Below are 25,716 nucleotides of genomic sequence, written 5' to 3' on the forward strand. Positions count from 1 at the left end.
AACCTCCTCCAGTCGAAGCTCCAGCACGCCTTGATGATGAAACTCTGCTCAGTAGATCTGCAGAAATTCTCAAAGCTCTGAATCGACCAGTATCGACCATCGATCTGACAGACGAAGTCGAGCCGCCACCATCACTTGTCGATCTGACAGTAAGAAAATCCGTTCCGCTTGAAAAGTTCATGCGTCCGCCATTTTCCAACTTTCGCTTCGTCAAGCCCCAGGAAGGGATGAAAGCCGCTTTTTCAGACAAGTTATTTTTGAAAAGCAATAAGATAGAAAGCATTCTAATCGGGGACACGGACGATGAGTCGGCCACCCAGACCAGATTATTAAAAATGATAACAGCTGGCGCGTTCTCTCATTCTTCTCAAAACAAAATCTATCGAACCTCCTTCGTTCTATCGTGTGTTCTAATCAATATTTAATCAGAAAATTCCTTACACTGTTCTATATAAAGTGGAGAGTTGTTGATTGCGTGATTATTTCAATTCAGAGAATGAAAAACTTCTTTTTATTTTTTATTTTATTTGCCTTGGTTTTCGCTTTTCCGATAATTGAAGACTTCGGAATCGAAAAACGAGGAGATTTTTATGAACACTTAAAAGAACTCTTCATCAATTTTTTTCAACCACATGATCCTTACGAATGGTAAAAGAACTCTTTCATCTCTTCGATAGAAACCGAGACCTCCCATCAAACTCAGACAGTATGCTCGACCCAAGGGCCTTGGACCAAATTATGATTCAGACGAAGATCACTAGCTTACTTTTTTCTTCCCCCTACTTTTTCTTTCAACTCTCTAACTGCCATATTTCATTTATTTAAATCTAATAAATTTACGCAAACTGTCACAAACTCGGTTATTTCGAGCAATTATTGGCATTTCCAGTAAATGAACTTTCAAAAAGAAAGCATGATAATAATTAAAAATGCATTTAAAATGCGTTGATTGTTGCGCAAAGTTTACAGTTCACTAAAAACAGAATTCGGTGAATGAGAGGATTTTCTTTCTTTTTGATATTATTCGTTGAAGCTTTTGCTTTAGCGGAAACACCTGGATTTGAAGTTCAGAAAAGAGGAGACTTCATGTCTTATATGAAAAGAGCCATCGACATAAAAAAGAAATATGTCAAGAGGCTTTTCCATATGTACGTCCATCGACAACTATGATCATCTCGTAAAAAAGAACCGCGATCATCTATCCTGAGTCAAACGACAAACCCTCTGATCTCTTTATCCATATTTTAGTAAGAATAAAAACACAAATTAGAAAAAAATCGAGTTTATTGTTTCATTTTTTTTTCGAAGAAAAATTGATTTACGCGAAGCCAGCTTCCTTGTAGCACTCGTAGACGTTCTTGAGCGAGGTAATGTAGGCGGCGGTTCGGATGTCGAGTCCCAAGTTGTAAGTTTCGGCAGTTTCCATGATCTTGGTTCCGGAGCGTTTCATGGTAAAGGCGAGGCCAGAGTGGACGATGTCTTTCTCGGTGGCGCCGTGGATTCGCTTTTCCAAGTCAGCGGAAGGAGTCACTTTCTTGCCGATGGAATCTGTGACGGACTCTGAAAAGGGAAATTAAAATTTGGTTTCGATTTGAAGACTTACGGAGGATAGCCAAGTTCTGGTCTCGAGTGAATTCCCAAGTGAGTCGGCCGTAAGAAACGTGGTTCAAGTTCTTGAGCCATTCGAAGTAGGAGACGGTGACGCCACCAGCGTTGAGGTAGAGATCGGGAATGACGAGGCACTTGTTCTTGACGAGGATATCGTGAGCTTTGGGAGTGACGGGGCCGTTGGCACCTTCGGCGATGACCTTGGCTTTGATGCGGCCGGCGTTGTCGGCGGTGATGACCTTTTCTTTGGCGCAGGCGCCGAGGATGTCGCACTCGACTTCGATGAGACTGCCTTCCTTGGCTTCGTCCCAAGCTCGGGCGCCGGAGAAGCCAGTGATGCTGCCGGTCTTCAACTTGTGCTCGTCCAAAGCGTAGATGTCGATGCCGTTCTCGTTGAAGAGGCAGCCGTCCCATTCGACAACACCGATGCATTTAGCGCCCTAGACATAAAAATAAGCTAACGTCAATGGATAAAAACTTACGTGGCGGTCGAAGTATCGAGAAGAGTGGAATCCGACATTACCGAATCCCTGCATGACGTAAGTCTTTCCCTTGAGCCCAGTGGTGAGTCCAACCATGTCCATGTACTTTTTAGAGTTGCAGAAGAGATCGACTCCGTGGTAGACTCCTCGGCCAGTCGCAGAGACTCGTCCATGAACACCACCTAAGATAACGCGTGTTAAAAACCAGATTTTAAAGAGTAATTTCAAAAAGAAGAGCTTCTTTCGGAGTGCACTTTAGACAAGAAAACTAAGTGTTCTGAGTTTTTTGAGTTTCGATTTATGATTTAAAGCGCGCTCTCAATTGAACCGTTGGAACACTCAGTTGATGACGATGAATTATGAATAGAAGTTCTGGCAGAGAAAAGTAAGTACCTTGAGAAATGGGCTTTCCAGTGACGCATCCAGCAGCGTTGAGATCGGTTGGGTGGAGTCGCTGGTACTCGTTCGCCATCCAGGCCATTTCCTGCTCGCCAGTGTACATGTCAGGAGCGGGAACGTCGATGGAAGGTCCCAAGAAACCGTGCTGAAGAAAAAAATATTTTCTAGAATAACTTGAGTTTTTTACCTTGCTGAGCTGCTGAGTAAAAGCTCGAGTGATTCGCTCGAGTTCATTCTTTGAGTACTTTTTCGAGTCGCAGGTGATTCCGGCCTTGGCGCCGCCGAAGGGGACATCAGCGACGGAGCACTTCCAGGTCATCAGAGCAGCGAGAGCCTTGACCTCGTCCATGTCGACGTCGGGGGCGTATCGCATGCCACCCTTGGTGGGAAGACGGTGGTGCGAGTGCTGAGCTCTGTAGCCGGAGAAAACCTGAAAATGGCTTTACGAGTGGCTTTTTCGTTCGATTCTAACCTGGCAAGAGCCGTCATCCATTCGAACTCGGAAGGATGTCTCGAGAACAGTGTTGCAGGGCATCATATGGTTGAAAATTCCTTGGATATCATTTTTCTTCTGAGTAGCGCTTCGTTTAGCTGCTTCGGCTTGAGCTGAGCGGGCGGCATTGTCATAACCGACTAGCAAAGAAAATTAGAATGGGTTGAGAACAGTCAGGCTTACGTTTAATTTGAGAGTCTTCGATAAGTTTAGTTTCCAAAATATTGGCAGAGGCCTTGGTAAAGTCCAAAACCATCGAGTAGAATTTTGGATTGTCAGCCTTGGCCGAGGTGGAAGCAGCTCGGATAAATGTTTGGGAGAGCTTCATCTTTACTTGATAACTAAATTAATGATTGTATTGATGATCTGCAATGAAATTCTGTGACGAAAAAGAAACCTGCGAAAATGAAAAATGCGTCTTACCTGGATAGTAAAAAAACAAAAACTGATAAGCAACTGCTGATAAATGAAAAACAACGAAGGATGTTCTAGAGATGTGTATTTATTTCATTATTTAGATCTCAATTTTTGTGATGATGACTTCTTCAAATTTTGCATGTATCTACATAACTCTTTCCCTTCTAAATTCAGTAGTTCGTCAGATCTATCCGCTCTTTCCTTGAACTCGTTGAATAATTTTAGTTCTTTTTCCATTTTTTCAGCGCCAAATTCTTCGATTTTCTTGAACAATGTTCTATTTGCAGCTTCGTGAATCGCTTTATCGACTTTTTGGCGATCAAGAATCTTTTCTATCATTTGTTCAGAAAGATCATCGACGTGGAACTCTTTTTTCTGGTTCTTTTTCGCGCTGAAATAAACGATATCTTCATATTTGAGCCTCAAAAGCTCCTTCAAAAGAATCAAGCTTTCATCGAAATGCTCTGTTATCAGAATAAGATCGTAGTATCCAACAAGCCATTCGGCCACAGCCCTTTCTGATCCGAGCTTTTCATAAATGTCCATCAAGCCTAAAAGTAACAGTAAGGAGAAAGATGATTATAGTACCTAAATCAAAAGCACACGGATTTCGCCCATTCTCCAGAAATCTCGCATTGCCAACCCGTTTTCCAAGATTTTCTTTCGCAATAAATTGTTCAAAAGCTTTGAGTTTTTGGCTATTATCTTTGAATCCCATGTCTATATGAGAAAAATAAAACCAAGCCGAGATGATCTGAGTTACTGGGTCGCGTAAAATCGTAATTTTCTTTGCAGTCGGCAGTGCTTTATCAATGAAAGGGGACCAAACATGATGATTGGCGATGACTTGGTAATTGCCATCAGGTTCGTCTGTACAGTTAGCTTTGATGGGCCTGTGTTTGCAGAGATAAACTTCGTCTCCTTTTGGTAAGCCGACTGTCAAGTTGTATGTCAAGGCGTAACGGTAAATGATGTTTTGCAAAGTTGAGCTTCCAGTTTTGTGCGTTTTCATAAAATAAACTGGATACGCTTCAAAAGGCTCTTCCTCTTCCTGCGGATCAACATAATCAACCACCAGGTCTTCAGAAAAACGCAGATACGACATCTCTATAAAGACAATAATGAATAAAAAAATCAGGACAACCAGATAAGTGGTTTTCGAGTCGGATAATTTCATCGCTGTGAAAATCATTTTCTTAAAAGTTAAAAAGCTTAGCTAAGCGAATGAGCAACGGTTGGAGCGTACTCAGCCGACCGTTCTCGCGCGTAAGTTTTCTTCCTCAGGGCAGGCGAGTATTCTAGGGCCACTATTTTAACATAGGTCATCCCCTTGTTACCAGGATAAACATCGGCGAAAATCAAAATTTAGCAGGATAGACCTCTGGCAAAACGTAGTATGGTCTCAAAATTCGGCTACCCTCATTTTAGGTTAGTGTTAAGGGGGTTCCAAGGGGGCGAAGCCCCCTAGGTTAGGCCTAAGGGTTAGGAACTGGGTACTTTTACCCACGGGGGGTCCCGGGGGGCGAAGCCGCCGGGTTAGGAGTAGGGTTAGGAAAAAAAATTATACTTGGCCGAATTTTGAGGTCATACTACCTGGCAAAAGGGCCCCCTCGTTAGCAGCATAAACTTTGGCAAAAGGGGTCATTGTTAGCCACTACATTCTAACGTAGTCAGCAAATCTGTTTAGCTCATTTTTATGAATAGGGCTGTTTATCCAGAGCTTTTATCATAAATTCACTTGTCCATTGTCAATCACGATATCTCAATGGATATAGAGTCGACTTATAAGAATGCCGTGTGGTTTCGTTTACAAAGCTAATTCCCTGGTAGAAAATGCTTCAATCAGACTTACCATCAACATGAAGTTGACGCTTGAAAGACTCTTCCTCTACCGGTGGATCCACATAATCAACCACCAGGTCTTCAAAAAAATGCAGGTAAGATTTCTCTATAAAGACAACCATGAACAAAAAAATCCAGAGTGCAAGATAAGAATTTCTTGAATCAGTTAAATTCATAGTTTATTTAAAAATCATTATTTTCTTTTGGGGTAAAATGCTGAGCAAATTTGTCTATCTCGTTTGAATCAAACGGTTTGATTAGAATTAAATTGAATTCGCCATGAACGGCGATTTTTTATCTTGTATATAAGCTCAGTATTTATTCCATCAAAAGAGCGCCCAACTTCGAGGCGCTTTTTTCTGAAAATTTTGCAAGTTTTGTCACCAGCAAAAGATCAGCTCAGTGATTATCGAAAATGATCTGATCTGCTCAGCTCGGCTCAAAAAATGATCACTCAGCTCAGCTCAGCTCAATTATTTTCGAAAATGATCTGTTTTGCTCAGCTCAGCTCAGATAAGAATCACTCAGCTCAGCTCAGCTCAGCTCAACTACCTTAAAAAAGGTCAGTTCAGCTCAGCTCTGCTCAATGAGCTCGGAAAAAGGCCAGCTCAGCTCAGCGAAAATAAAGCCAAATTTGCAATTCTGACTTATATTATATAAGTCTTATATAGATAAATAAGAATAAAGTTGATGGTGAAAACGAGTCAAGACTGTATATCGTTTTTTCTGACATAAAGTGATATTGAAAGATAGAGAAAGTGTTTATATTTATTTCATTATTTAGATCTCAATTTTTGTGAAGATGATTTCTTGAGATTCTGCATGTATCTACAAAACTCTTTCCCTTCTAAATTCAGCAGTTCGTCAGATCTATCCGCTCTTTGCTTGAACTCGTTGAATATTTTTAATTCCTTCTCCATTTTTTCAACGCCGAATTCTTCGATTTTCTTGAACAATGTTCTATTGGCAGCTTCGTGAATTGCTTTATCGACTTTTTGGCGATCCAGAATTTTTTCTATCATTTCTTGAGAAAGATCATCGACGCGGAACTCTTTTTTCTGGTTCATTTTCGCGCTGAAATAAACGATATCTTCATATTTGAGCCTCAAAAGTTCCTTCAGAAGAATCAAGCTTTCATCGAAATGCTCAGTTATCAGAATAAGATCGTAGTATTCGACAAGCCATTCGGCCACAGCCTCTTCTGATCCTAGCTCTTCATAAATATCCATCAACCCTAAACATTACGGTGAGAAAAAGAAGATCATTCTAGTACCTAAATCGAAAGCACACGGATTTCGCCCATTTTCCAAAAAACTCGCATTGCCGACCCTTTTTCCAAGATTTTCTTTAGCAATAAATTGTTCAAAAGCTTCGTATTTTTTGCTGCTATTTTTGAATCCCATCGCTGCGTGCGGAAAATAAAACCAAGCCGAGATGGTCTGAGTTACTGGGTCGCGTAAAATTGTAATTTTCTTTGCAGTTGGCAGTGCCTTATCGATGAAAGGCGACCAAACATGATGATTGGCGATGACTTGGTAATTGCCATCATGTTCGTCCGTACAGTTAGCTTTGATCGGTCTGTGTTTGCAGAGATAAACTTCGTCTCCTCTTGGTAAGCCCACTGTCAAGTTGTACGTCAAGGCGTATCGATAAATGATGTTTTGCAATGTTGAACTTCCAGTTTTGTGCGTTTTCATGAAATAAACTGGGTAAGCTTGAAAAGGTTCTTCCACTACCGGTGGATCCACATATTCAACCACCAGGTCTTCAGAAAAACGCAGGTACGATTTCTCTATAAAGACAACAATGAATAAAAAAGATATAACGACCAGATAAGGGGTTTCTGAATCGGATAAGTTCATCGTTTAGCTGTGAAAATCATATTCTTTTTGAGTAAAATAGCGAGAAAATCCAACGCATTTATCTTAAATTCAACGGTCCATTGTCAATGGATATAGAGTCGACTTACAAGAATACCGTGTGGTTTCGTTTACAAAGCTAATTCCCTGATAGAAAATGCTTCAATCAGACTTACCATCACCATGAAGTTGACGCTTGAAAGGCTCTTGAGCTACCGTTGGACCCATATAAGCAACCACTAGGCTTTCAAAAAAATGTAGGTATGATTTCTCTATAAACACCACGATGAACAATATAATCCAGAGTGCAAGATAAGAGGTTCTTGAATCAGGCAATATCATCGTTCATTTAAAAATCATTAAAACAATTGTCTTTTGGGGTAAAATGCTGAGCAAATTTGTGAAGCTCCTTATATTGCTGAACGGCGATTTTTTATCTTGTTTATCAGAACGAAAGCACGGTAGTTATTAATCTTAAGAGCGTGCAAGATAGAACGCGTTTTTGCCAAAATGCTGAAAACAAATTGAGACTGTATAATATACAGTGTATATCGTCATTTTTTTTGACATAACTGATATTGAAGTTGTGCATGAATTTCTAATGCTCTCGAAAATAAAATTCTCATCGGTCCTGATTCAAACAAAGGCAGAAAGTGAAGAGCAGCTAATGAATCAGGGCGGTGACAGGTTTATTATTTTAATAGAAGGTGGCTTTCTGACTGTCAAAAGACGAAACTCGTAATGGAGCTAATTGAAGTAATTAAAAATGCAACCGCGAATGGCAAAAAACCCTAGCATCGAAAAGACCAAAGAAAATAGTTGTATTTTTTCTTAAGAAAGAGGAGTTCAAAAAAAATGAAGACTAGCAAAAGAGCTTCGGCGTTGAAAAAATCCGGCAAAAAACGTAAGTTCGAAATAATTTTCTAAATAAAAATAATTTTCAATAAAAAGTTAAGCCAGCTTTTTTTCGCAGGCTTGAATTTTTAACGAGCAGCGCTTGAATTCGCGCTAAAAGGCCTGATTTCTCATGTTCCTAATGTCCGAATCGAGACCAGCTGGTGAATTCTTAATGCTTTCTCGTTTCAGATAAATCTTTCAAGAACAAAAAAAAACTCAAAAAGAAAATTAAACAAAAACGTCTCCGCTAAAACATGTGCTAAAAGAGCAATCCAGAGCTATTTTTGAAAACATAGAGAAAAAGCCGAAAACAAGGAAAAATGGAAATTCTTCCAGTGAAATGCTTAAAGGACGAGCATTTTTTATTCTTTCATAATTCGTGGCAACTGTATTACATTCCTGAAGGAAGAGCTTTCGGATAATCAAAAATCAATCTTCAATTTAAAAATTTTAAAAATCCTCGTTTTTATCAAGCAGTCGTTATTAATAAATTCATATTGAAACAAGTACCGATACTTGGACCTTTCAATAAACATTTGAATCAATTGCCGCTGACTTTTCCATTTCTTTAGCGGCTTTGATCCTTCTATGAACCCTTTTTTCACCGCCTGAATATTTTATTATTGAAAGCTGAATATTAGAAACTTCAACTTTCAACTGCAAGAAAACCGAACAGGAAGCAGCGCCATCGGTTCTACCAGCTCTTGAAAATCCAGCTAGAGAGACCCATTCTGACTCTGGATTTGTCAGAGAAAAGAGACGTTATCCGCCGCCTTATTTTAGCAGTAAGAAATTTAGTATTAATTATTTGCCGAGAAAATATATAGCGAAAAAAGTCGGATCAAATGATGATGATACTAATAATCAATATTGACGCAGTTGGAATAGAGAAAGGGTCTATTTTTTACTTCTATTTTTTCATATTCTCGTTACTGTAAAATTACAGTATGGGAGGAGACATACGGGAGCATATTAAAAAGGCATATGCTAAGAGGGTATTGGTGATTAAAGGTGATTTGACATTGATAGTAGAGTTGGATATAAAAATGTCATCAATCGAGCGAGGGTGATTCTGAAGACAGGTCGTTTCCTCGCGCAATTTTAACTTGAAATTGAATTTTTAAAAATTCATCCTTTTTGAATGAAAAATGGCGCGTAAATGGACGACGCCGCGTAAAACAAGAGTTTTAGGTCAGAGAATGCCGCCCAAGGGAGGAAGCAATCAGAGGAACGCGCGGCCGCGGCAGGACATTGTCCAGTGGGCGGCGGAAGTCAACAATCAAGGCCAGCAAAATTGTAATAATGAGCAGGGACAATTGCAGGACTCAAGAGTGCCGCCGATTTCAGATGGAGGGGCTGAGCAGGGACCGACTTTTCTACCCGACGGAAGGAACAGTGATTTCGCATTTCTGCTCATATTTATGATGCTCTCTTATAATTAACTTATTCAAAAATCACGTGAACAGATCAGTCTGGCACACAAACGACGGCGGCTACTATATTTACTCTCCGACGGATTTCGGCGGTTCTGCCAGCTCGTTGAATCGCGTCAACCCGCCATACCAAATCGCCGAGATCGGCGCCGCAAAAGGAAAACACAAGTGGGACGATCTTTATTATTTCGGCGCGCTGGCTGCATCTAGACATGCAACTACCCATGTCTTCTCGGGAATAGTGGCGACGATCTTCGGGTTGATTGTGATGAAGACGCAGGCTTTTCAGGTAGACAGGAGCAGTTTTTTGTTGGATGAGCGAGGTGGTTAATTTTGGATTTTGAAATAACTTGTTTCAAGTGGATGTACTCGGAGGGCATTATCGCAGGTGGACTCTTCTTCCTCTGCGGCTTCATCTGCTGCCTTTGCTGCTCACCAAAAACCTCTGTTTTCACCTGTATTTTCTCGAGTATCATAGCCATCATTTTAATCGCCCATGTTGCCATCGTTTTCTACGTAGAAGGTAACCAATTCTATCCTCTATTCGGTGCAATTGGGACTCGATAATTTCGAAGTTTTTGATTCGCTGATGAAAAGAATACTGGCTTTTGATTGGTCGAATATTCATAAATGTTCGAATGATCGATATTTCCAGGAGAACTTCTTCTTATGATTTTTTAAGGTTATCGAGTTCGGGAAATCTGGGAAACACGTGACAATGTCCTGGGCCTCTGGTCTGTTTTGGGGTGTACAATGGCTGGAGTTATTGAACTCCTTTTAGGTAGAAAATCCTTTTTTTCATTTAGCTCATTTTTAAAGGTCTTTCGTCGTGTTCTGCCTGTTTAACCTACGCTGACATCGTCGACCGGTTGGCGATGAGGAAGCAGCAAATGAATCTAGCTAACCAGTACCCAGGTTTTATGAGCACCATTGCTGGTTCAAATGATAACGATTTCGCCTCGTCCCTTAGAGTTTCTAATAGATCGAGTTTGAAGCATCACGGGGAAAGAGTCTCCCTCTGCTCTGAACTCGAGCAATCCGCGGAGTTGACGGAATAATTCGCTATCATTTGATCCTTTTGTAGAAATAGAACTAACTGAAGAACTAATCGAACAGTAGAATCACCCTTACTAATCATTAGATCGCTTTGGATCACTTCTTTCTTCCTGGTCATCGCGATCCGATCTTGGCCTCAACGGAGGAAGAAACACAGGCATTGACGAAGAAGATGAACTCGACGCCGCTAAAGGTTTGATTTTGCTGCTTGTTAGGAACGTTTTGATAACGCTTTTGGAAAGATTCAGAATATGAGTTCCTGATAATGAGTCCGTTATCGATAAAACCTTCCAGTAGGAATTTCCTGTCTGGTCAATGGAAATTTTTTATTTTGAAAATCAGAAACTTTCTTAAATGCGAAAAATTAAAAATCAAATGAATCGAAAGAATATTCTTTCAAGATGATCCAAAAAATGGATAAAATCTCCTCGTTTTTGACCATTTTTTCAGACCAAATGGACGACCAAGGAATGGAACAAGGAGCTCTGGACGATTTCATGGAAAACGACTTGGCGAATATGGCGGAACGCGATGCAGAAGTCGAACTTGTCATGGCCGAGTACGACGCCGGCGATGCAGGTGGTGATGCTGGCTATGATGTCAATGATTAATTTAACCTCGTTTCCTTATTTATAAAGAGCTTATTTACGATTTGCATATTGGTTATTTACTAATATTTCCTCTTTTTTTTAATTTCACTGTACAATCACTTTCAAACTCACTGCTGCCGAAAAGAAAATTTGGAGGCGACCAAATTTTCAAAACGTCAAAAATAACAAATCAAAAATTTTCGAAATCTTCGAAATCAAGGAAGAGAATGACTGAAAATTTGAAAGTTTGTATTGAAAAAAGATACAGCGAAAAAAAATTAGACTTTTGTTTTAAGATTTTTGAAAGAACGGCTTCAACTCATCTCTGTATTTTTTTTATCATTTTCTGCTGTTGAAATAAAATAACTATCATAACCTTTAATTTTCTGATATGAAAAGAAAATTCTAACGAGCCAAGTTGGCAATTAGTTAGACTCTAACTGTTAGACAGTAAAAGATTCATACATACTACTGTATTCAATCAGAGAACAGCATGCAAACAGAACAGAATAGTAAATACTGAATTCAGCCAAAATAAGAATCAAGTGGATATGCATCTTCGCCATGTTTCAGCTTATCCAATCCGTATTTTTCTATGCTAGCAGGGACTCGTAGAAGTTTGAGCTTTTTGAGAGACCAGAAAACAGCCCCAGACAGGGCAATTGTCCACACTAGAATGGCAAGAGTTCCGGCAATGTTCCAGCCGAGGACTTTCCACTCAAAGAAGTCGCATCGAAAATCAGTCCCGTTTGGATATTTTCGGATGTATTCGAGCTCTTGGACGGGACAAATGTCGAAAGCTGAAAATACAGTTGATGCGTAAAAGACGATATAATCCTTACCAATGAGTCCATCATGCTTGAAAATCGGCGTCAAGAAGATTCCAACAAGTCCTCCTCCAAGATGAATCGGCGAAGCAGTCAAAGGGTCGTCGATTTCAAATTTTTCCAGGAGGTTTTTCGAGAAGATCATAAAGAGTGCCCCTAAAATTAATTTTCATAACGACTACCGTCACGGTAATGCATGCAGAAACTAATAACAATCGAGTTTTCTGACGGGTTTCATGATAAAATTGACAGTTCAATCGATGAACAAGGAAAAAGGCCGCATAATTTTGATCGGCTCTCTTAATAAAAATGTTCGGCTTCTTATTATTATTCCTTTTAACCCGGCTTCAGCTCGGGAAATTGTGATTTCTCACTTCAAGTTAGAGAAAGATTACGATCCGTGGCGCATCTTCGACTCTCACATCATGGAGAACTACTTGGAATCGCTAGAACATCAGATTTTTATGCAAAAATATGTGATGGGCTACTGGCCGGAGAATTGAATAAATATCGAAAAATCATTCTTACCTAAAGAGCCGACAAGAAGAGAGTAAGCCTGTGTCAAGCTATTGCTTCCCGCAGCAATGGCTACCCATCCAGCAAGAGCGCCATTCATCAGATAGTAAAGCGAAATGTCAGCGTAACCCCTTTTCCATCGCAGGGTCAAGTAATTGTAGGCCAGCGAAACGATGCCTCCCGCCGAACCGCCGAGGATCGTATTGACAAAGATTTTAGCAACAGTTGTTCCGTGATTTCCGGGGCCAACAATTGCCAGTTCTGATCCTCCATTGAAGCATAAAAAGCCAATAAAGAGGAATAGGAAACCAAGATTGATGAGTGGAACACTATGGCCGAAGAACAGTCCTTCGTTTTCCTAGAAACAGGAATAAACAAATATTCGTTGATTCGTATCGAAGCCTTACCTTTCCAAAACGGCCTCCTCTCGGACCCATAAACCACGCTCCAATCAACCCGGCGACGCCACCTGTGCAATGGACAACGGCCGAACCAGCGAAATCAATAAATTGGACTGGTTGATTCTGGTCGTAGAAGAAAGTCCCGTTGGAGGAGTAATCGTGGCGGTAGAAATTCTCAATCTTCGGATTTCGTAGCCATCCAGTTTCTGTCCAAGACCAGTGCGCGACTACGGGGAAGATAAAGCCCGTTATAAAGGTCGTGTAGATTATATAAGCGCCAATCTTAAACGGATGGTCATTTTGAATCATGGAAAAAAGCTTATTTACCTGAGAACGCTCAGCAACAGAGCCGGAAACAATTGTTGCTGCGTTGACAGCGAAAGAAAACATAAAAATCCAAAAAGCGAAACCACTTCTTTCTGGCTCGTAGGGGTTTCCCATGTCGAAAAAGAATTTAAGCCCGATAAAACGATTCGAGCTTGCATGAGGATGATCTTCGGGGAGGTCTCCAAAAGCAAAGGCGAATCCAACTGCCCAGAAAACAAGAGCTCCAATAACTAGAATTTTTTTCAGAAATGCTTGTCTCTTTTCTTACTTACAGAAGTCTAAAATATTCTTCCAAATAATGTTGACTGTATTCATCGCTCTTACAGATCCTGCCTCTAGAAACGCAAAGCCAAACTGCATCAAGAGCACAAACCATGCCATGATCAACAAAAAGTAATCATTCATATCATTTTCGTGCTTAGAAATTTCATTCGCCAAATTTATCCTGTCTTGTTCTTCGCTCATTTTTCTCTGTATTTTTTTTGTCAACTGAGAAGCGGTCAACAGGTTGCTGGACGAATAAATACGCACTTGGGAAAATTATGACAGGTGCCATAAAATGGCGTTTTCAGGTCATGATGCGCGATATAAATCTAACCCGTTTAAGTGGGATTTATATAGGGTTATAAAATGCCGCTACTAATTACTGCCTGCCTCTGAAATTTATTGTTCCAAGTTGTGCTGACGTTGCATAAGGAGGACCTTCAGGCTGAAGGCCTCAAATCAGAAAAAGAGCCGTAAAGGTAAGAGTTCCCTCTGACAGTTGATTAGTATGTACACAGTTCTAGTGCTTTTTCGAAATGTCCAATAACTAACATCGTCGAATAGAGTTCATTTGTAGGTAAGACCTTCGAATAAGACCCGAAAACAGAAAGACACTTTTTCAAATCAAATGTGTCCTAATATCATGAGAAGCGATTAATGCTAAATCGCCTCCCTTTCCACTTTTTTTTCTATTTGAATGGTTGCCCTGGTGAGCGCACTTGGACGATTTGCACAAAAAAGTATCTACAGTGGTGTTGTAGTTGACACTTCACAGTATAATCTGTTGCACAGTAACTATCAATAAACTGTTATTCATCTCCTAAAAAATTCGAATTTTAACTCTCACCCTATTCAACCAGAGGAAAGAATTGACTAGAGGATGTCCTGTAAAAGTGCCTTTGGGAAAGGATTTTGAAGTATCAAAAATGAATTTCAAAATTGAAATTATTCAAACAATCTTCAGTGAGCGTCATTTTACTGACTCGAAGTTTTCGAGTCGAAAGAACTTTTATAAAAAAAATCCTCTGAAAGATCAAGAACTCCTCGTTTCGCGACAAAAGGTGTCCATCCAGACTGGAAACTGCCCGGCGATTATTTGCAAATCTACTACGAGCCTGAAGTGCACGCTGATAGAAAGACAGAATTTTACAATGTTCAGACAGGTCCTTTCACGGAGGATCATGCTCGCAAACTTCGGTAAACGCCCAAAATATTACTCAATAAGCTTTTTTTTCGCAGCGATAGTCCAGGTTGGAAGAAAGGCTTCGACTTGTCAAAAGAAATGGCGATTCCGCATTTGCTTTACAAACCGCAGTTTGAAAAGAACAAGGAAATCGAGGCCCGATTTGGCCCGGGAATGTACAAGCACACCGACTTCATTCAGGAAATGAACAAAAAGCCAAGCTCGAAATTGGCGCTCTACGACCGGCCGGAATCAAGGAGAACTCCGAAAAACGATACTCCTGGTCCAGGAGAGTATACTCCAAAGAAAAGGGCAACAACGGTCAAATCGGTCAATGGGACCTATGAATTGAGTCCCACTTCGTTCAGGAGAAACGAAATTAACCTCCTCGATCATCCCTCTCAGCCCTCTGATCGGTATCAAACTTCCTCTATTCTTTATAAATTTGCTTCAAGATCGAGCTCTTTCAATCGAGAAACCAACCTCTTCCCGGGCGCTTTTCACAAAAATCTTTCACTGAAGAAATTTTGTCAAAGCAAGTCTCGAAACGCGGCCCTTACGATCTGTACTCTGGCAAAATCGGGCTCAAAATCCGGAAAAACGATGGCATCGGGCCTGGAGCATACGAAGTACAGTCGTTTACAGGTATTTTTTCAAGAGGTTCTTTCTTTTATGCTTTCGAAAAGATGTCCTGCAGAAAGAGAACAAAGGCAAGTTCAACATGAACAAGTATCAGTACAATCCATCAAGACTTGCCAGGCATTTACCGTAAGTCTCATTATTAAAACAGATTTGAAAAGCGTCAACCCTAGGCCATCAGACAACCCAGCTCCGTCAGACTACAGCCCTCATTCTTCTTCTACAACGACTGATAAAACACCGGCGGGAAAACGGGCTCCATTTTTGACATCAGCACCGCGGGAGAGAAAAAACTACAGAATGCCGTGCGAGGGATGGACGGATATCAACAGATTCTCGCGTTATCAATCCAAGTAAACCCATTTTCATTGTCAAATCAAGGGTCAAATCAATGCTTTCAGAAAAGTACTCGGGCCAAAAGTAGAGCCGAAGCAACCCAGATTTGTGCATCCAACAGCTGGGCTCAGCAACCTGTGTAGAAGACCTGAGTCAGGATACTGAAAAGCCGATTGAAATTAAGATTTTCAAGCTCTTTCGGGTCCCAGACTCAGCTTTTCTACACAGGTTGCTGAGCCCAGCCCAACAGACGACCAGCTTCATCAATCCCGGCTTCGACAAAATCGCTCAGTTTCCTTCGCCTAGTTCTAGAGCTGCAATCTACTGTAACTGTACATTTTTATCAGAAAATATTACTGCTTCAAAAATACATGTAACGCAAAAATACGGTACATTCTCAAATGATGAAAAAGCATAAAGAAGAAACCATAATTCAAATATCGGACTTCTTCTAGAATCGGCGAAAACCGGGATGTTGTTGGTGACTGTAATTCAGTCTAGAGATGGAAAGCGTGGGGAAACCGACTGCCAAGCGGAAGTTTTTCCTCCGACAAGAAAAGAAGTCAGGTAAAATTCTAGAAGAGAGATTTTTTCTTGAATTTGAAAGATAATTATAATTAAAAAGAGATCCTGTGGACGTGTCACGCTTCTCCGATGCGTGCCCAAGCCTTGACTCGCTCGTCGATAACCAATGAGAGCTGAGCTCCATTTAGCCCGGGGGTGAGCCGTTCTCGCCCCCGCTGAATCTGATTGTAAGAAGGCTTGACTCAGAGTTCCTCACTGTGGAAGTTCATTCTCGCTCTTCAGAAATTGGGGCGCTCAGCGAATCAGTACGCGGCGTTTGTGGCGGATCAACCAATAAGCGCCGCGCTTCGGGTCGCGCTCCCGAGCGAGATCTCTTGTTGCAGAAAACGCGCGCGCGCCGCCCCGAAATCGCACTTTTTTTGTTTTGTTTTTTTCTTTTGCTGAAGAGATTTTGAAGTTGTGAATTTCAGAAGTTGCAAATCCACCCACCAGCGTCCAGGTTGGAATTAGAACGCTGTCAATCGGAGAGTCTGCCACGGAGATCAAACTCAAAAGCGAAAACAAAGAGAATGAAGAGTCAGAAAATGAAGAGAGAATGAAGATGGAATCCTTCGCCGGCAAAATTGACGCCCAACGACTCGCCAAACTCGAAAGAAGGCTCGTCGAGGAGTTACGGGTTCGAAATTTATTAATTATAGTCAGCTTTTTTCGCCATTTTTCAGAGTTTTTAAAAAAGTCAGCGCGAAAAATATAGCCCCCGGTTATGAAAACAACCAAGCTAGCCAATGCTGACAGATTTTTAGTCAAAAATATTTTTTTCTTTTTATAGAAAATGGATACTTTTGATTGATCCGACTGCAATTAAGATAATTTCAGAATTATTTCTAAGTACATTGAGTGTTATTCATACTTTTTGAATATAATCTAATGGCTTTGTAATATGTTGAATATCAGCTGCTGAATAAATTATACATGCTTCTCAATCGGTGATAATGTCAGAAAAACGGTACTTTTATTTTGTTAAATATTGGCTAACTTTAGCTTGATTATTCACTGATTAGGGGCTCTGCTTATCGATTTAATAATTCCCCGCTAGGAAAATCACCGATTTTCAAAATTTCTCGGACAATAGAAAACTGTTTGCTTGAATAAACACCAAACTAGTTTTCTTTCTTCGACAAGTTCAGTTTTTTCCGGATCGGGGAATGAACCAAATTCTGGTTTGATTTGGGTTGATGGGGCGCGTTTCAAAGGCGTGAAATGCGCCCTTTGAACCCATAAACCTGATTTTTATTTGTTGCGACTGATTTTGATACTTTTTGAGTTCAGACTTGATTTTCTCATGACCACGTGACAAATAATAAGAAAATAATAAAGAAATTTTCTTTGAAAGTTATATTTTTCCTTTTTTTAATTAAAGAGATGATAATTTTCCGAACCCGACTTCAGCCAAACTCGAACGGATCTACCGGCCCCGCGAACCAAATAGCCGCCATGGCGAGTGTAGCAACTCCAGCGCCGCCAGAATTCAACGTCGGAATGAACACTTCTGAATCCGACAATAGCCAGACTGAGGGATCGCCGATGGAGGATCTTTCTGACTTGAAACAGACCTTGAAGACGACCGCCAAAACCCCTGAACAAACTAATCGGAGAGGGTGAGTTTCTTACACTATAAATTTTAGGAAGAAAAGATAAAGACACTAATCCATTTTATGTTCTTTCAAATCATCATTTATTCATAGCAAGCGAAAGCAAGACACGCCCCAGGAAAACCGGAGGACAAAGAACTCGCAGGCGAGCCAGAAGCCGATCGATAGCTATTTTGCTTCGAGCAACGATGTGTCAAGAACTCCCAGGCGTGGAACCGATAATGGAGTTGCAGTAAGTCGAAATCCTCTCTTTCAAAACGGTTACGTAATCGACATCTTTCAGAGGAGCTTGCTGATGTCTTCGAACAAGGATGAGTCGAACGACAATTCTGGAATCACACCTTTAGAGCCGACTACTCCGACAAGTTCAAGGCCGAAAAGAGCTCGACCCTCCCCTACTAATCGCTCGACCGACTGCCAAACGGACATGACGTTGAGTCAACTAGAATTACTTGAAGCTGGACAGGTAATTTTTATAGTAAAACCGGTTTAAACCCACTAGAACCGTTGAAACCACATCAAACCACGCAAAACCGAATGAAACCACCAAAAACCTCCATTTTTAAGGTGCAAAAAGCAAACGCGGAAAAGGACGTAATGTTCCGTCAAAATATGCGACTAGAGATGGAACTGAAACAGGCAAAGGACCTGGCGAGCTCGTTTCAAGACAAGTTTACCCGATGCATCAATCTGACGAAGAACATGCTCATAGAAAAGTGCAACCACGAGAAGCGCGAGGCACGAAGGAAATCGATGGAGGATCGCATTCGTCTCGGCGAGTGGAGCAGCTCTTACAGCGCCAGAGATAGTGTAAGTTATTCGAAAATCATCTTGAAAGAGGGATTGAAAATGGGTTTAGGAAAAATGGCTGAACGGACAAGCATTCATCGCCTTGGAAGATCGCGAGATTCAGCTTGAAATGGTGAAAAAGAACATTGAAATGGAGCGAAAGCTGCTGAGTCGCCGGCGCCCACCATCGACGACATCTTCTGGGAGCAGCCGTCAGCGCGAGAACGCCCTTTCGCTAGACGAGTACAACATGCAGGACATGATACTCAAGAACAGATCCAAGGCGCTCAAGGAGGACGAGGCGGAAATCAACTACGACAGGGACAAGCTCCATCGTGAACGAAGCTTGCACATTCGGTATGTTTAAAACACATCATTATACCTTCAGCCGTCGTTTTTAGCGAAATGAAGCGAATTATCAACGAAGATAATTCGAAATACTCGACGAATGTTGAGCTCCACAACCGCTACCTGCTCCTCAATCTGCTAGGCAAAGGAGGCTTCTCAGAAGTCTACAAAGCCTACGATTTCGAAGCGCAGAAGTTCGTCGCCATAAAGATTCATCAGCTGAACCAGTATTGGACCGATCAGAAGAAAACTGATTACCAGCGACACGCTCATCGAGAAGCTGAGATTCAAAAAATTATTAATCATTCCAAAATTGTCCGACTGTACGATAGATTTGAAGTCGACATTAACACGTGAGTTATATTTTTCTACAGTTTAAGGGTAATCCTATACATCGGCGCGGCGCTGCTCGCTCGATCCGCGCTCTGCCAGAACCTATTTTTCACTAGGCCATAAAATTCGAACGGAGTGAGATTTTTTCAAAATTCATAGAGATTCGTAATCCTTAAACCCTCTTCTATTGTTCTAGCAAAAATGAAAAAAACGGGAGCGAGGAACTATCTGAAAACCGCCGGTTTCCTTTGAAAGACATTTCCCGCCACATTTCTCATTCAAATTTCACAAAAATCAGATGGTCTTGTAGAGAATCGTCTGTTCTACAATTCATCTGATTTAGATTTTCTTTTAACGTTCTCAAAAATTCTCGATGATAGTTTGAAGAAAGTGCTATTCTTCTCTGCCGGAGCGCGCCGTGAGAAATAGGAAGAAGAGAGGCGCGAGGAAGCATAGCGCTCTTTTAAAATAACCATATAAAGTTATTGAGAGCGCAAAAGAAAATCTAAGTCAGAGGAATTGTAGAGCAGACGATTCTCTACAAGACCATCTGATTTTCGTGAAATTTGAATGAGAAATGTGGCGGAAATGTCTTTCAAAGGAAACCGGCGGTTTTCAGATAGTTCCTCGCTCCCGATTTTTTCATTTTTGCTAGAGCAATAGAAGAGGGTTTAAGGTGTTTCCTGGTTTGGTACAGATCCTGGTTTGGTACGAATCCTGGTTTGGTACGAATCCTGGTTTGGTACGAATTTCAAAATCATACCAAACCATGATTTGTACCAAACCAGGATTCGTACCAAACCAGGAAAATCGAGGGTAAAAATCCCGAAAATTGAAATATGAAATCATCGACTCTTATCAATTGTGCTCGACCCCCTTCAGCCTCAATATTTGAAATTATTTTATAGGAAGGAGATCTCATTTCTCAGAATCGTCAAGATATTTTTACACGAGCTCATCTGAGCAATTATTTGGAATCGCATGCTCATTTAAAAGATGTTAGGAGCATCCCTGCCCCTTCGAACAGTACCAATTTTCATACTGCCAGTGTCAATTTCATTTTTTCGAGTGATATTTTTACGGTAGACTTCAGCTATTACCCACAAAAAGAGCAAAAAATGACTTCAAAAAGTTTGATAGCTAGAAAATTTTTACACTAATCCGATTTTGCTGATTCTATCAGAATATAAAATCGGTCTTAGCTTATAAACCAAGCAGAAATATCAGCCCTTGAAAAGACCAAGTAAAAGGAGATTCAGTTTGAAAATGGCCTAAAATGGCCATTTTTGCCAACCTCAAGGAGGGGGTCGACGAGAATCGGGATTTCCGTGACCAAAAATGCGGGAAAACCTGATAAGATAGGCAAAATCTGATTTTACTGGTGAATAGAGAAGGGTTGATAAAATTAACCGGCGAAGGGAAAAAATTGGCCAGAAAAATCGGTCAAAAATACCGTCAAAGTAGGGCCATTTTCGCAAAAATGGTCAATTTTTTACAATTTTGTTCATTTCGACCCCTTAATCTTATTTTTATCAAATGATTTTAGGCTCAACAGATTCGGGAAAATCTGTAGATTCAAAAATATAAGATTCATATCCTGACTATGTGTATAAGCGAAATTACGATCACCCCTAAAAAATTCTCATCGATAGCCTATCCATTTTTCTCTTGTACAGAAAAATGAATGCTCAAGTAAAACCTACCACCAGAGGCGCTTAACCTTAGCCGGCCAAAATGTTATTTCTGACACTATCGGCCAAATGCACCATGAGTGGTGCATCACCTGCTTTTATTCTTGAAAAAATCAACTCAAAGTCTCTTGCGTTCGTCTTTGAGTTTGTTTTTGGGTTCTTGGTTAGGGTTAGAATTTGGATATTAGTTTGGGTTTGGGTTGGGGTGCGGATTCGGGTTTGGGTTTGAGCATCGGATCAAGTCCTCCAATTCGAAGAGGGAGGCTATACGGCCAATTTTTCGGAAAAATACTGCCTACCGGCCAAAAGCACCACCAGTGGTGTCGGCGCAATTGTTGCAACGAAAAACAGGAAATTATATCCACATAAATTACTTTTTTGACACAGCTAGACTAGCTAGCCTAACTTAGAGCCGTTACAAAATTACCGGGGCAAACTTACTACAGTTAATTATGGAATTTTTGGACATTTTTTGTCCCAAGATTTTCGAAAAAATGTCCAAAAATTTGATACACGCTGCCCAAAACAATGTCCCATCCAAATCACTAAAAAATTTTTTTTCGAGGAAAATCTACATCATCCTCTGTTTCATCCTTTTTCATAAGACAAAAAATGTTCTAAGGGTACGAGGTCAACCTTCAATCTTATTTTTCCCAAAGAAAAAATAAGATTTTTGATAAGAAAAAACGTCATATCTTGCAAAAAACAGAAAATTCAAAATTTTGGCGCAGAAAATGTCCAAAAATTTGATACAGGCACTTTTGAAAAGTGTCCCAAGAAAACCTCTTAAAATTGCAAAAATGTCCAAAAATTTGATGTCCAAAAATTCCATAAAAAACTGTATTGCTCTAGCGCATAGGGGCTACATTGTAGCCCAAGACATCTTTATACGGATCGATGGAGAATCTCAAGCTCTATGCCTGTATCATCTCAGATTTTCGAGATCTCAAAAATTTTCGGATTTATGGCGATTTTTCATTTTTCAAAGGGCTACGTGTCCCTAATTCAGCCAATCACAGCACTGTATTTCACGCATTTGCCCCGGTAAATTTGTAACGTCTCTTACTGATGGGGTGTTTGATAGCGAAATTTCCATCAGAGCGCTGTGGCGAATCAGAGTGCCTATCTCCAGCGGGCCTGAAATAGGCTAGTGAGGCCAGTTACCACACATTTTCTTGGTCGGCGCTCCGATTCGTCAGATGTTGGAAAAACGGGTTACGTGAATCTTATGGAAAATTCGAGAAAAATTAAACGGACGAATCAGAGCACCCGTCAGTGGGATGTCTGGTTACTAGCCTTACAAGTCCAACCCAGGCTCCGATGAGAATTTTTCCGCTATCCAACACCCCATCAGTAGCTGAGGCAAAAAAACGCCTCAGCTTAGCTTAGCTAGCTAAGCGTTTTTTGAGAGTGTAAGCTCACAGCTTAGCTAACTTAGGAGAAAATTTTGAGATCCTCAGCTTAGCTCAAAATTCTCAGAATTTAGAACTCTGCTCAGATGAGCTCGTGTAAAAATATCTTGAAGATTCTGAGAAATGAGATCTCCTTCCTATAAAATAATTTCAAATATTGAGGCTGAAGGGGGGTCGAGCACAAATGATAAGAGTCGATGATTTCATTTTTCAATTTTCGGGATTTTTTACCCTCGATTTTCCTGGTTTGGTACGAATCCTGGTTTGGTACAGATCATGGTTTGGTATGATTTTGAAATTCGTACCAAACCAGGATTCATACCAAACCATGATTCGTACCAAACCAGGATCCGTACCAAACCAGGAAACACCAGGGTTTAAGGATTACGAATCTCTTTGAATTTTGAAAAAATCTCACTTCGTGCGAATTTTATGGCCTAGTGAAAAATAGGTTCTGGCGGAGCGCGGATCGAGCGAGCAGCGCCGCGCCGATGTATAGGATTACCCTTAAGGGTGTCCCCAACGATTTTTTTGAAACAGGATCAACTTTGAGTTAATAATTCTATTAATCGGATAGTTTCTACATGAAAAATCTATTTGAATATTATTATTTGGACCCTTCTTTCTGCATTAATCTTGACCGATTTTGTAGATTTTGATCCGTTAATCCCCTACCGCCGCTTCAAAGAAGTTCGATTTCCGTAATCTCGGGGAACTTTGAGATCGTTTTTCTCGAAATCTACTCGTTCAAATTTCAAATTTCGTAAAGAATAATGTTGCTTGAACACTTCTCTCTGCATTAATCTTGACAGATTTTTTATAATTATATCAAATGCATATATAAATATACAATATATATAATGATGATTTTCACAAAATTTGAACCAAATTTTAGGGCTCTAATCGCTTGATTTTTTCTTCGAATTTCAGTCTGAACATAGTTCGATCCTTCAACAAGGCTCTCATGAGCTCAGATTGTGCACCGATAAGTAGGTTAATCCCCTTTTCCGGCGCCAAAGAGCAGGTGTTTTCGAGCTTTGGCGCGCTGTAACAATAAGTAAAATTCTTCGGATCTTTTCGAAAATGGTATCAATAGAAAGGAAATTTTTCAAGCTTTCAGGAGATATATAATTTGCTATACTTAATTTAGAATTTAAAAATAGCCATTTTCACAGTGCATTTCTATGGAAGGCTAATGCATTAGCGCGCTCATAGAAAAAGCCATATCTCGAGAAGTAGATAAGATATTGAAGATCTGAAAAAAGGTTCGGAATCGGAATTTCCTAAATAATAAGAAAAAATTGAGTCACCGAATTAGACATCTTCGGCCTCGATCGTTGGGGACACCCTTAAAGAAGCTGGAGTACTTTCTATATAGAAAATGATTCATTCTCTTTTTTAGATTTTGCACAGTGTTGGAATACTGCGAAGGAAACGACTTGGACATCTATTTGAAGCAGCATTCGAAGATTTCGGAGCAGGAGGCGAAATCTGTGATCATGCAGATAGTCCAAGCCCTCAAGTACTTGAATGAGCTCGAGCACCCCGTCATTCATTATGACCTCAAGCCAGGTACTGTCCTTTTCTAAAATTTATCTCCTCAAGCTGCCTTTCCAGGAAATGTCCTTCTTGCTGACGGTTCTGTTTGCGGAAACATCAAAATCACTGATTTTGGTCTTTCCAAGCAAATCCTCGACGGGGACCAACAAGATGGCGGAATCGAGCTGACTTCCCAGGGCGCCGGAACCTACTGGTATCTGCCGCCAGAGTGCTTTTCCAGACCAAATGGCGGTCCGCCAATCATTGACAATCGCGTTGATGTTTGGTCGATTGGCGTGATTTTCTACCAATGTATTTATGGAAAAAAGGTGAGAAAACAAGACGATTTTAGGCTTCAATCATTTTTCAGCCCTTCGGCCACAACCAAAGCCAGCAACAAATTCTGGAAAACAAAACTATCGTAAACGCGACGGAAGTGAATTTCCCACCGAAGCCGTCGCTGAGCCAGGACGCGAAGGACTTCATCCGCTCGTGCCTGATCTACCGCAAGGAAGACCGCGCCGACATCTTCGCTCTCGCCAGTCACCACTATTTCAAGGTGGGTAGTAAAGTCCACAAGAGTACCAAAGCACTTCCTCCACCAATAACTACACCCATGTCGCCATAAAATATCAAGACTCAAGAATACAAGTTCAAGGCATCATTAAAAAACATGTTTTTATTTGAATTGTTATTTTCATACTGAAATTTTTCAACTATATCTCACTGCACGAAATATTTTTTTACAACAATAAACCAACATCTCATCCCATCATCAGTAAGATCGGCAACCTGCGTAGAAAACCTGAGGCAGGGTCTGAAAGAAGCGGCTTCGCAAGAATATGAAAATGGATTAGACTGTTTATTTTGTGAAGCCGCTTTGCGTCTTTTCGCAAAAGATCTTTCAGACCCTCACTCAGGCTCTCTACGCAGGTTGCCGAGCTGACAATCATTCTCAAGGAGAAAATTCCCTGTTATAAATTCCTCTTTTGATTTGATTTTCAAGGTGCCTAACCGCCGACCAGCCGTTCCGCGCAATCCGCCAGGGATCTTCAACGAAAATTCAAACTGAAAAAAATAATTCATATTTCAAATCTATTCTAATTCAATTTTTTGAAAATTCTATTTCCGACTTTTCCCGATTTGACGTTCGGGCTCAACACACATTTTTCACTCTGCTGCTGCTCAAAAAAGAAGAAGAAAATAAGAAGAAACACGCATTCTAAAATAAATTCTAATGTTACGAAAAAACACCATTTTTTGCGGATTTTATGCTCAACTAGCAATATTGAATATTTTAATAACTAGACACTATTACTATTATTTTTTATACTGTCTGTGTCTGTTGCACCTTCTGGAAAGTTCACTAAACGACAATTGTAATTCTAGTACCCTTAATTTGAAACAAAAACGTACCAAAAACACCAAAGCCGTTTCAAACGCACTCCCCATTTATTTTTACTGTAATAAAACCATACCATGCCGTATCGAAAAATATATTTTGGCAGATTATTTCCAGCAGGATTCCGAAGGCGTAGATAATTTCGGCAAGATAAGATATTGAGAACCTCGCAACTGGGCTCGTCAACCTGTGTAGAAAATATGAGTCAAGGCCTTAAAGAGCACATGTGAAAAGCCGCGTTTTCTACACAGGTTCCCGAGCCCAGGTTCGTAATTTCGGTTGTTTTCTTTATAATTGCTGCTCCGTCATATTTTATATTTTCAATTATTCATTCTAATTTGCCTGCCGCTGCAATAAAATAAAAACTCCAAAATGAACCCGCTCAAGCTATCTCTTTATCGCTCAAATCTCGCCCCTGGTGAACCCGACCGTTTCTTTTTCCTTCTGAAAACGGAA

At 40.5% G+C, this 25,716-nt stretch overlaps 7 protein-coding genes across 7 annotated transcripts; 3 read left to right on the top strand and 4 right to left on the bottom strand.

The window, feature by feature from the left end:
* Window positions 1-1,266: 1,266 nt before the first annotated feature.
* Window positions 1,267-3,347, bottom strand: LOC145700762 (glutamate dehydrogenase, mitochondrial-like). Its single transcript, XM_081778088.1, has 7 exons — window positions 3,166-3,347; window positions 2,962-3,122; window positions 2,677-2,919; window positions 2,484-2,634; window positions 2,091-2,272; window positions 1,604-2,048; window positions 1,267-1,560 (listed from the first exon to the last, which is right to left on the bottom strand). Exons 1-7 carry the CDS (start codon window positions 3,308-3,310, stop codon window positions 1,319-1,321), a joined length of 1,569 nt encoding a protein of 522 aa, XP_081634214.1. The 5' UTR covers window positions 3,311-3,347; the 3' UTR covers window positions 1,267-1,318.
* A 55-nt stretch (window positions 3,348-3,402) lies between these two features.
* On the bottom strand, window positions 3,403-4,559 carry LOC145700763 (galactosylceramide sulfotransferase-like). The gene is made up of 2 exons (XM_081778090.1): window positions 3,988-4,559; window positions 3,403-3,950 (listed from the first exon to the last, which is right to left on the bottom strand). The coding sequence occupies exons 1-2, from the start codon at window positions 4,502-4,504 to the stop codon at window positions 3,493-3,495; spliced, it is 975 nt and encodes a 324-aa protein (XP_081634216.1). The 5' UTR covers window positions 4,505-4,559; the 3' UTR covers window positions 3,403-3,492.
* A 1,424-nt stretch (window positions 4,560-5,983) lies between these two features.
* Window positions 5,984-7,089, bottom strand: LOC145698002 (galactosylceramide sulfotransferase-like). Its single transcript, XM_081775208.1, has 2 exons — window positions 6,515-7,089; window positions 5,984-6,475 (listed from the first exon to the last, which is right to left on the bottom strand). The coding sequence occupies exons 1-2, from the start codon at window positions 6,936-6,938 to the stop codon at window positions 6,018-6,020; spliced, it is 882 nt and encodes a 293-aa protein (XP_081631334.1). The 5' UTR covers window positions 6,939-7,089; the 3' UTR covers window positions 5,984-6,017.
* A 3,004-nt stretch (window positions 7,090-10,093) lies between these two features.
* Window positions 10,094-11,531, top strand: LOC145696592 (uncharacterized). Its single transcript, XM_081773657.1, has 4 exons — window positions 10,094-10,211; window positions 10,250-10,345; window positions 10,572-10,679; window positions 10,937-11,531. The coding sequence occupies exons 1-4, from the start codon at window positions 10,184-10,186 to the stop codon at window positions 11,095-11,097; spliced, it is 393 nt and encodes a 130-aa protein (XP_081629783.1). The 5' UTR covers window positions 10,094-10,183; the 3' UTR covers window positions 11,098-11,531.
* On the bottom strand, window positions 11,339-13,672 carry LOC145696591 (putative ammonium transporter 1). The gene is made up of 6 exons (XM_081773656.1): window positions 13,420-13,672; window positions 13,148-13,377; window positions 12,827-13,102; window positions 12,432-12,777; window positions 11,919-12,059; window positions 11,339-11,876 (listed from the first exon to the last, which is right to left on the bottom strand). The coding sequence occupies exons 1-6, from the start codon at window positions 13,610-13,612 to the stop codon at window positions 11,602-11,604; spliced, it is 1,461 nt and encodes a 486-aa protein (XP_081629782.1). The 5' UTR covers window positions 13,613-13,672; the 3' UTR covers window positions 11,339-11,601.
* Window positions 13,673-14,337: 665 nt separating this feature from the next.
* On the top strand, window positions 14,338-15,943 carry LOC145698003 (ciliary microtubule-associated protein 2-like). The gene is made up of 7 exons (XM_081775209.1): window positions 14,338-14,399; window positions 14,444-14,608; window positions 14,651-15,005; window positions 15,050-15,239; window positions 15,281-15,362; window positions 15,407-15,586; window positions 15,635-15,943. The coding sequence occupies exons 1-7, from the start codon at window positions 14,338-14,340 to the stop codon at window positions 15,732-15,734; spliced, it is 1,134 nt and encodes a 377-aa protein (XP_081631335.1). The 3' UTR covers window positions 15,735-15,943.
* A 539-nt stretch (window positions 15,944-16,482) lies between these two features.
* LOC145696945 (serine/threonine-protein kinase tousled-like 1) lies at window positions 16,483-25,345 on the top strand. Its single transcript, XM_081774065.1, has 11 exons — window positions 16,483-16,762; window positions 17,542-17,752; window positions 17,840-17,978; window positions 18,030-18,212; window positions 18,314-18,556; window positions 18,606-18,892; window positions 18,937-19,236; window positions 23,722-23,891; window positions 23,937-24,187; window positions 24,229-24,417; window positions 24,865-25,345. The coding sequence occupies exons 1-11, from the start codon at window positions 16,690-16,692 to the stop codon at window positions 24,928-24,930; spliced, it is 2,112 nt and encodes a 703-aa protein (XP_081630191.1). The 5' UTR covers window positions 16,483-16,689; the 3' UTR covers window positions 24,931-25,345.
* The last annotated feature ends 371 nt before the right edge of the window (window positions 25,346-25,716 follow it).

Source organism: Oikopleura dioica, chromosome 2 (genome assembly GCF_907165135.1).
Source record: "Oikopleura dioica chromosome 2, OKI2018_I68_1.0, whole genome shotgun sequence".
Taxonomy (NCBI): Eukaryota; Metazoa; Chordata; class Appendicularia; order Copelata; family Oikopleuridae; genus Oikopleura; species Oikopleura dioica.

What these genes read in the sequence shown, in the direction of transcription:
- LOC145700762 (XM_081778088.1), bottom strand. Translation starts at nt 3,310, where the DNA reads ATGAAGCTCTCCCAAACATTTATCCGAGCTGCTTCCACCTCGGCCAAG. An exon ending in TGGATGACGGCTCTTGCCAG is followed by an intron (nt 2,920 to 2,961) that starts GTTAGAATCGAA and finishes AGCCATTTTCAG; the next exon opens with GTTTTCTCCGGCTACAGAGC. An exon ending in TGGAAAGCCCATTTCTCAAG is followed by an intron (nt 2,273 to 2,483) that starts GTACTTACTTTT and finishes GCGTTATCTTAG; the next exon opens with GTGGTGTTCATGGACGAGTC.
- LOC145700763 (XM_081778090.1), bottom strand. Translation starts at nt 4,504, where the DNA reads ATGTCGTATCTGCGTTTTTCTGAAGACCTGGTGGTTGATTATGTTGAT. An exon ending in TCCGTGTGCTTTTGATTTAG is followed by an intron (nt 3,951 to 3,987) that starts GTACTATAATCA and finishes TGTTACTTTTAG; the next exon opens with GCTTGATGGACATTTATGAA.
- LOC145698002 (XM_081775208.1), bottom strand. Translation starts at nt 6,938, where the DNA reads ATGAAAACGCACAAAACTGGAAGTTCAACATTGCAAAACATCATTTAT. An exon ending in TCCGTGTGCTTTCGATTTAG is followed by an intron (nt 6,476 to 6,514) that starts GTACTAGAATGA and finishes CGTAATGTTTAG; the next exon opens with GGTTGATGGATATTTATGAA.
- LOC145696592 (XM_081773657.1), top strand. Translation starts at nt 10,184, where the DNA reads ATGGCTGGAGTTATTGAACTCCTTTTAG. An exon ending in AGTTATTGAACTCCTTTTAG is followed by an intron (nt 10,212 to 10,249) that starts GTAGAAAATCCT and finishes TCATTTTTAAAG; the next exon opens with GTCTTTCGTCGTGTTCTGCC. An exon ending in TCTAGCTAACCAGTACCCAG is followed by an intron (nt 10,346 to 10,571) that starts GTTTTATGAGCA and finishes ACTAATCATTAG; the next exon opens with ATCGCTTTGGATCACTTCTT.
- LOC145696591 (XM_081773656.1), bottom strand. Translation starts at nt 13,612, where the DNA reads ATGAGCGAAGAACAAGACAGGATAAATTTGGCGAATGAAATTTCTAAG. An exon ending in CTGTTGCTGAGCGTTCTCAG is followed by an intron (nt 13,103 to 13,147) that starts GTAAATAAGCTT and finishes CATCCGTTTAAG; the next exon opens with ATTGGCGCTTATATAATCTA. An exon ending in GAGGAGGCCGTTTTGGAAAG is followed by an intron (nt 12,778 to 12,826) that starts GTAAGGCTTCGA and finishes TCCTGTTTCTAG; the next exon opens with GAAAACGAAGGACTGTTCTT.
- LOC145698003 (XM_081775209.1), top strand. Translation starts at nt 14,338, where the DNA reads ATGAATTTCAAAATTGAAATTATTCAAACAATCTTCAGTGAGCGTCAT. An exon ending in CGAAGTACAGTCGTTTACAG is followed by an intron (nt 15,240 to 15,280) that starts GTATTTTTTCAA and finishes GCTTTCGAAAAG; the next exon opens with ATGTCCTGCAGAAAGAGAAC. An exon ending in TTCTCGCGTTATCAATCCAA is followed by an intron (nt 15,587 to 15,634) that starts GTAAACCCATTT and finishes CAATGCTTTCAG; the next exon opens with AAAAGTACTCGGGCCAAAAG.
- LOC145696945 (XM_081774065.1), top strand. Translation starts at nt 16,690, where the DNA reads ATGAAGATGGAATCCTTCGCCGGCAAAATTGACGCCCAACGACTCGCC. An exon ending in CGAAAGAAGGCTCGTCGAGG is followed by an intron (nt 16,763 to 17,541) that starts AGTTACGGGTTC and finishes GAACCCGACTTC; the next exon opens with AGCCAAACTCGAACGGATCT. An exon ending in GAACGAAGCTTGCACATTCG is followed by an intron (nt 18,893 to 18,936) that starts GTATGTTTAAAA and finishes CGTCGTTTTTAG; the next exon opens with CGAAATGAAGCGAATTATCA.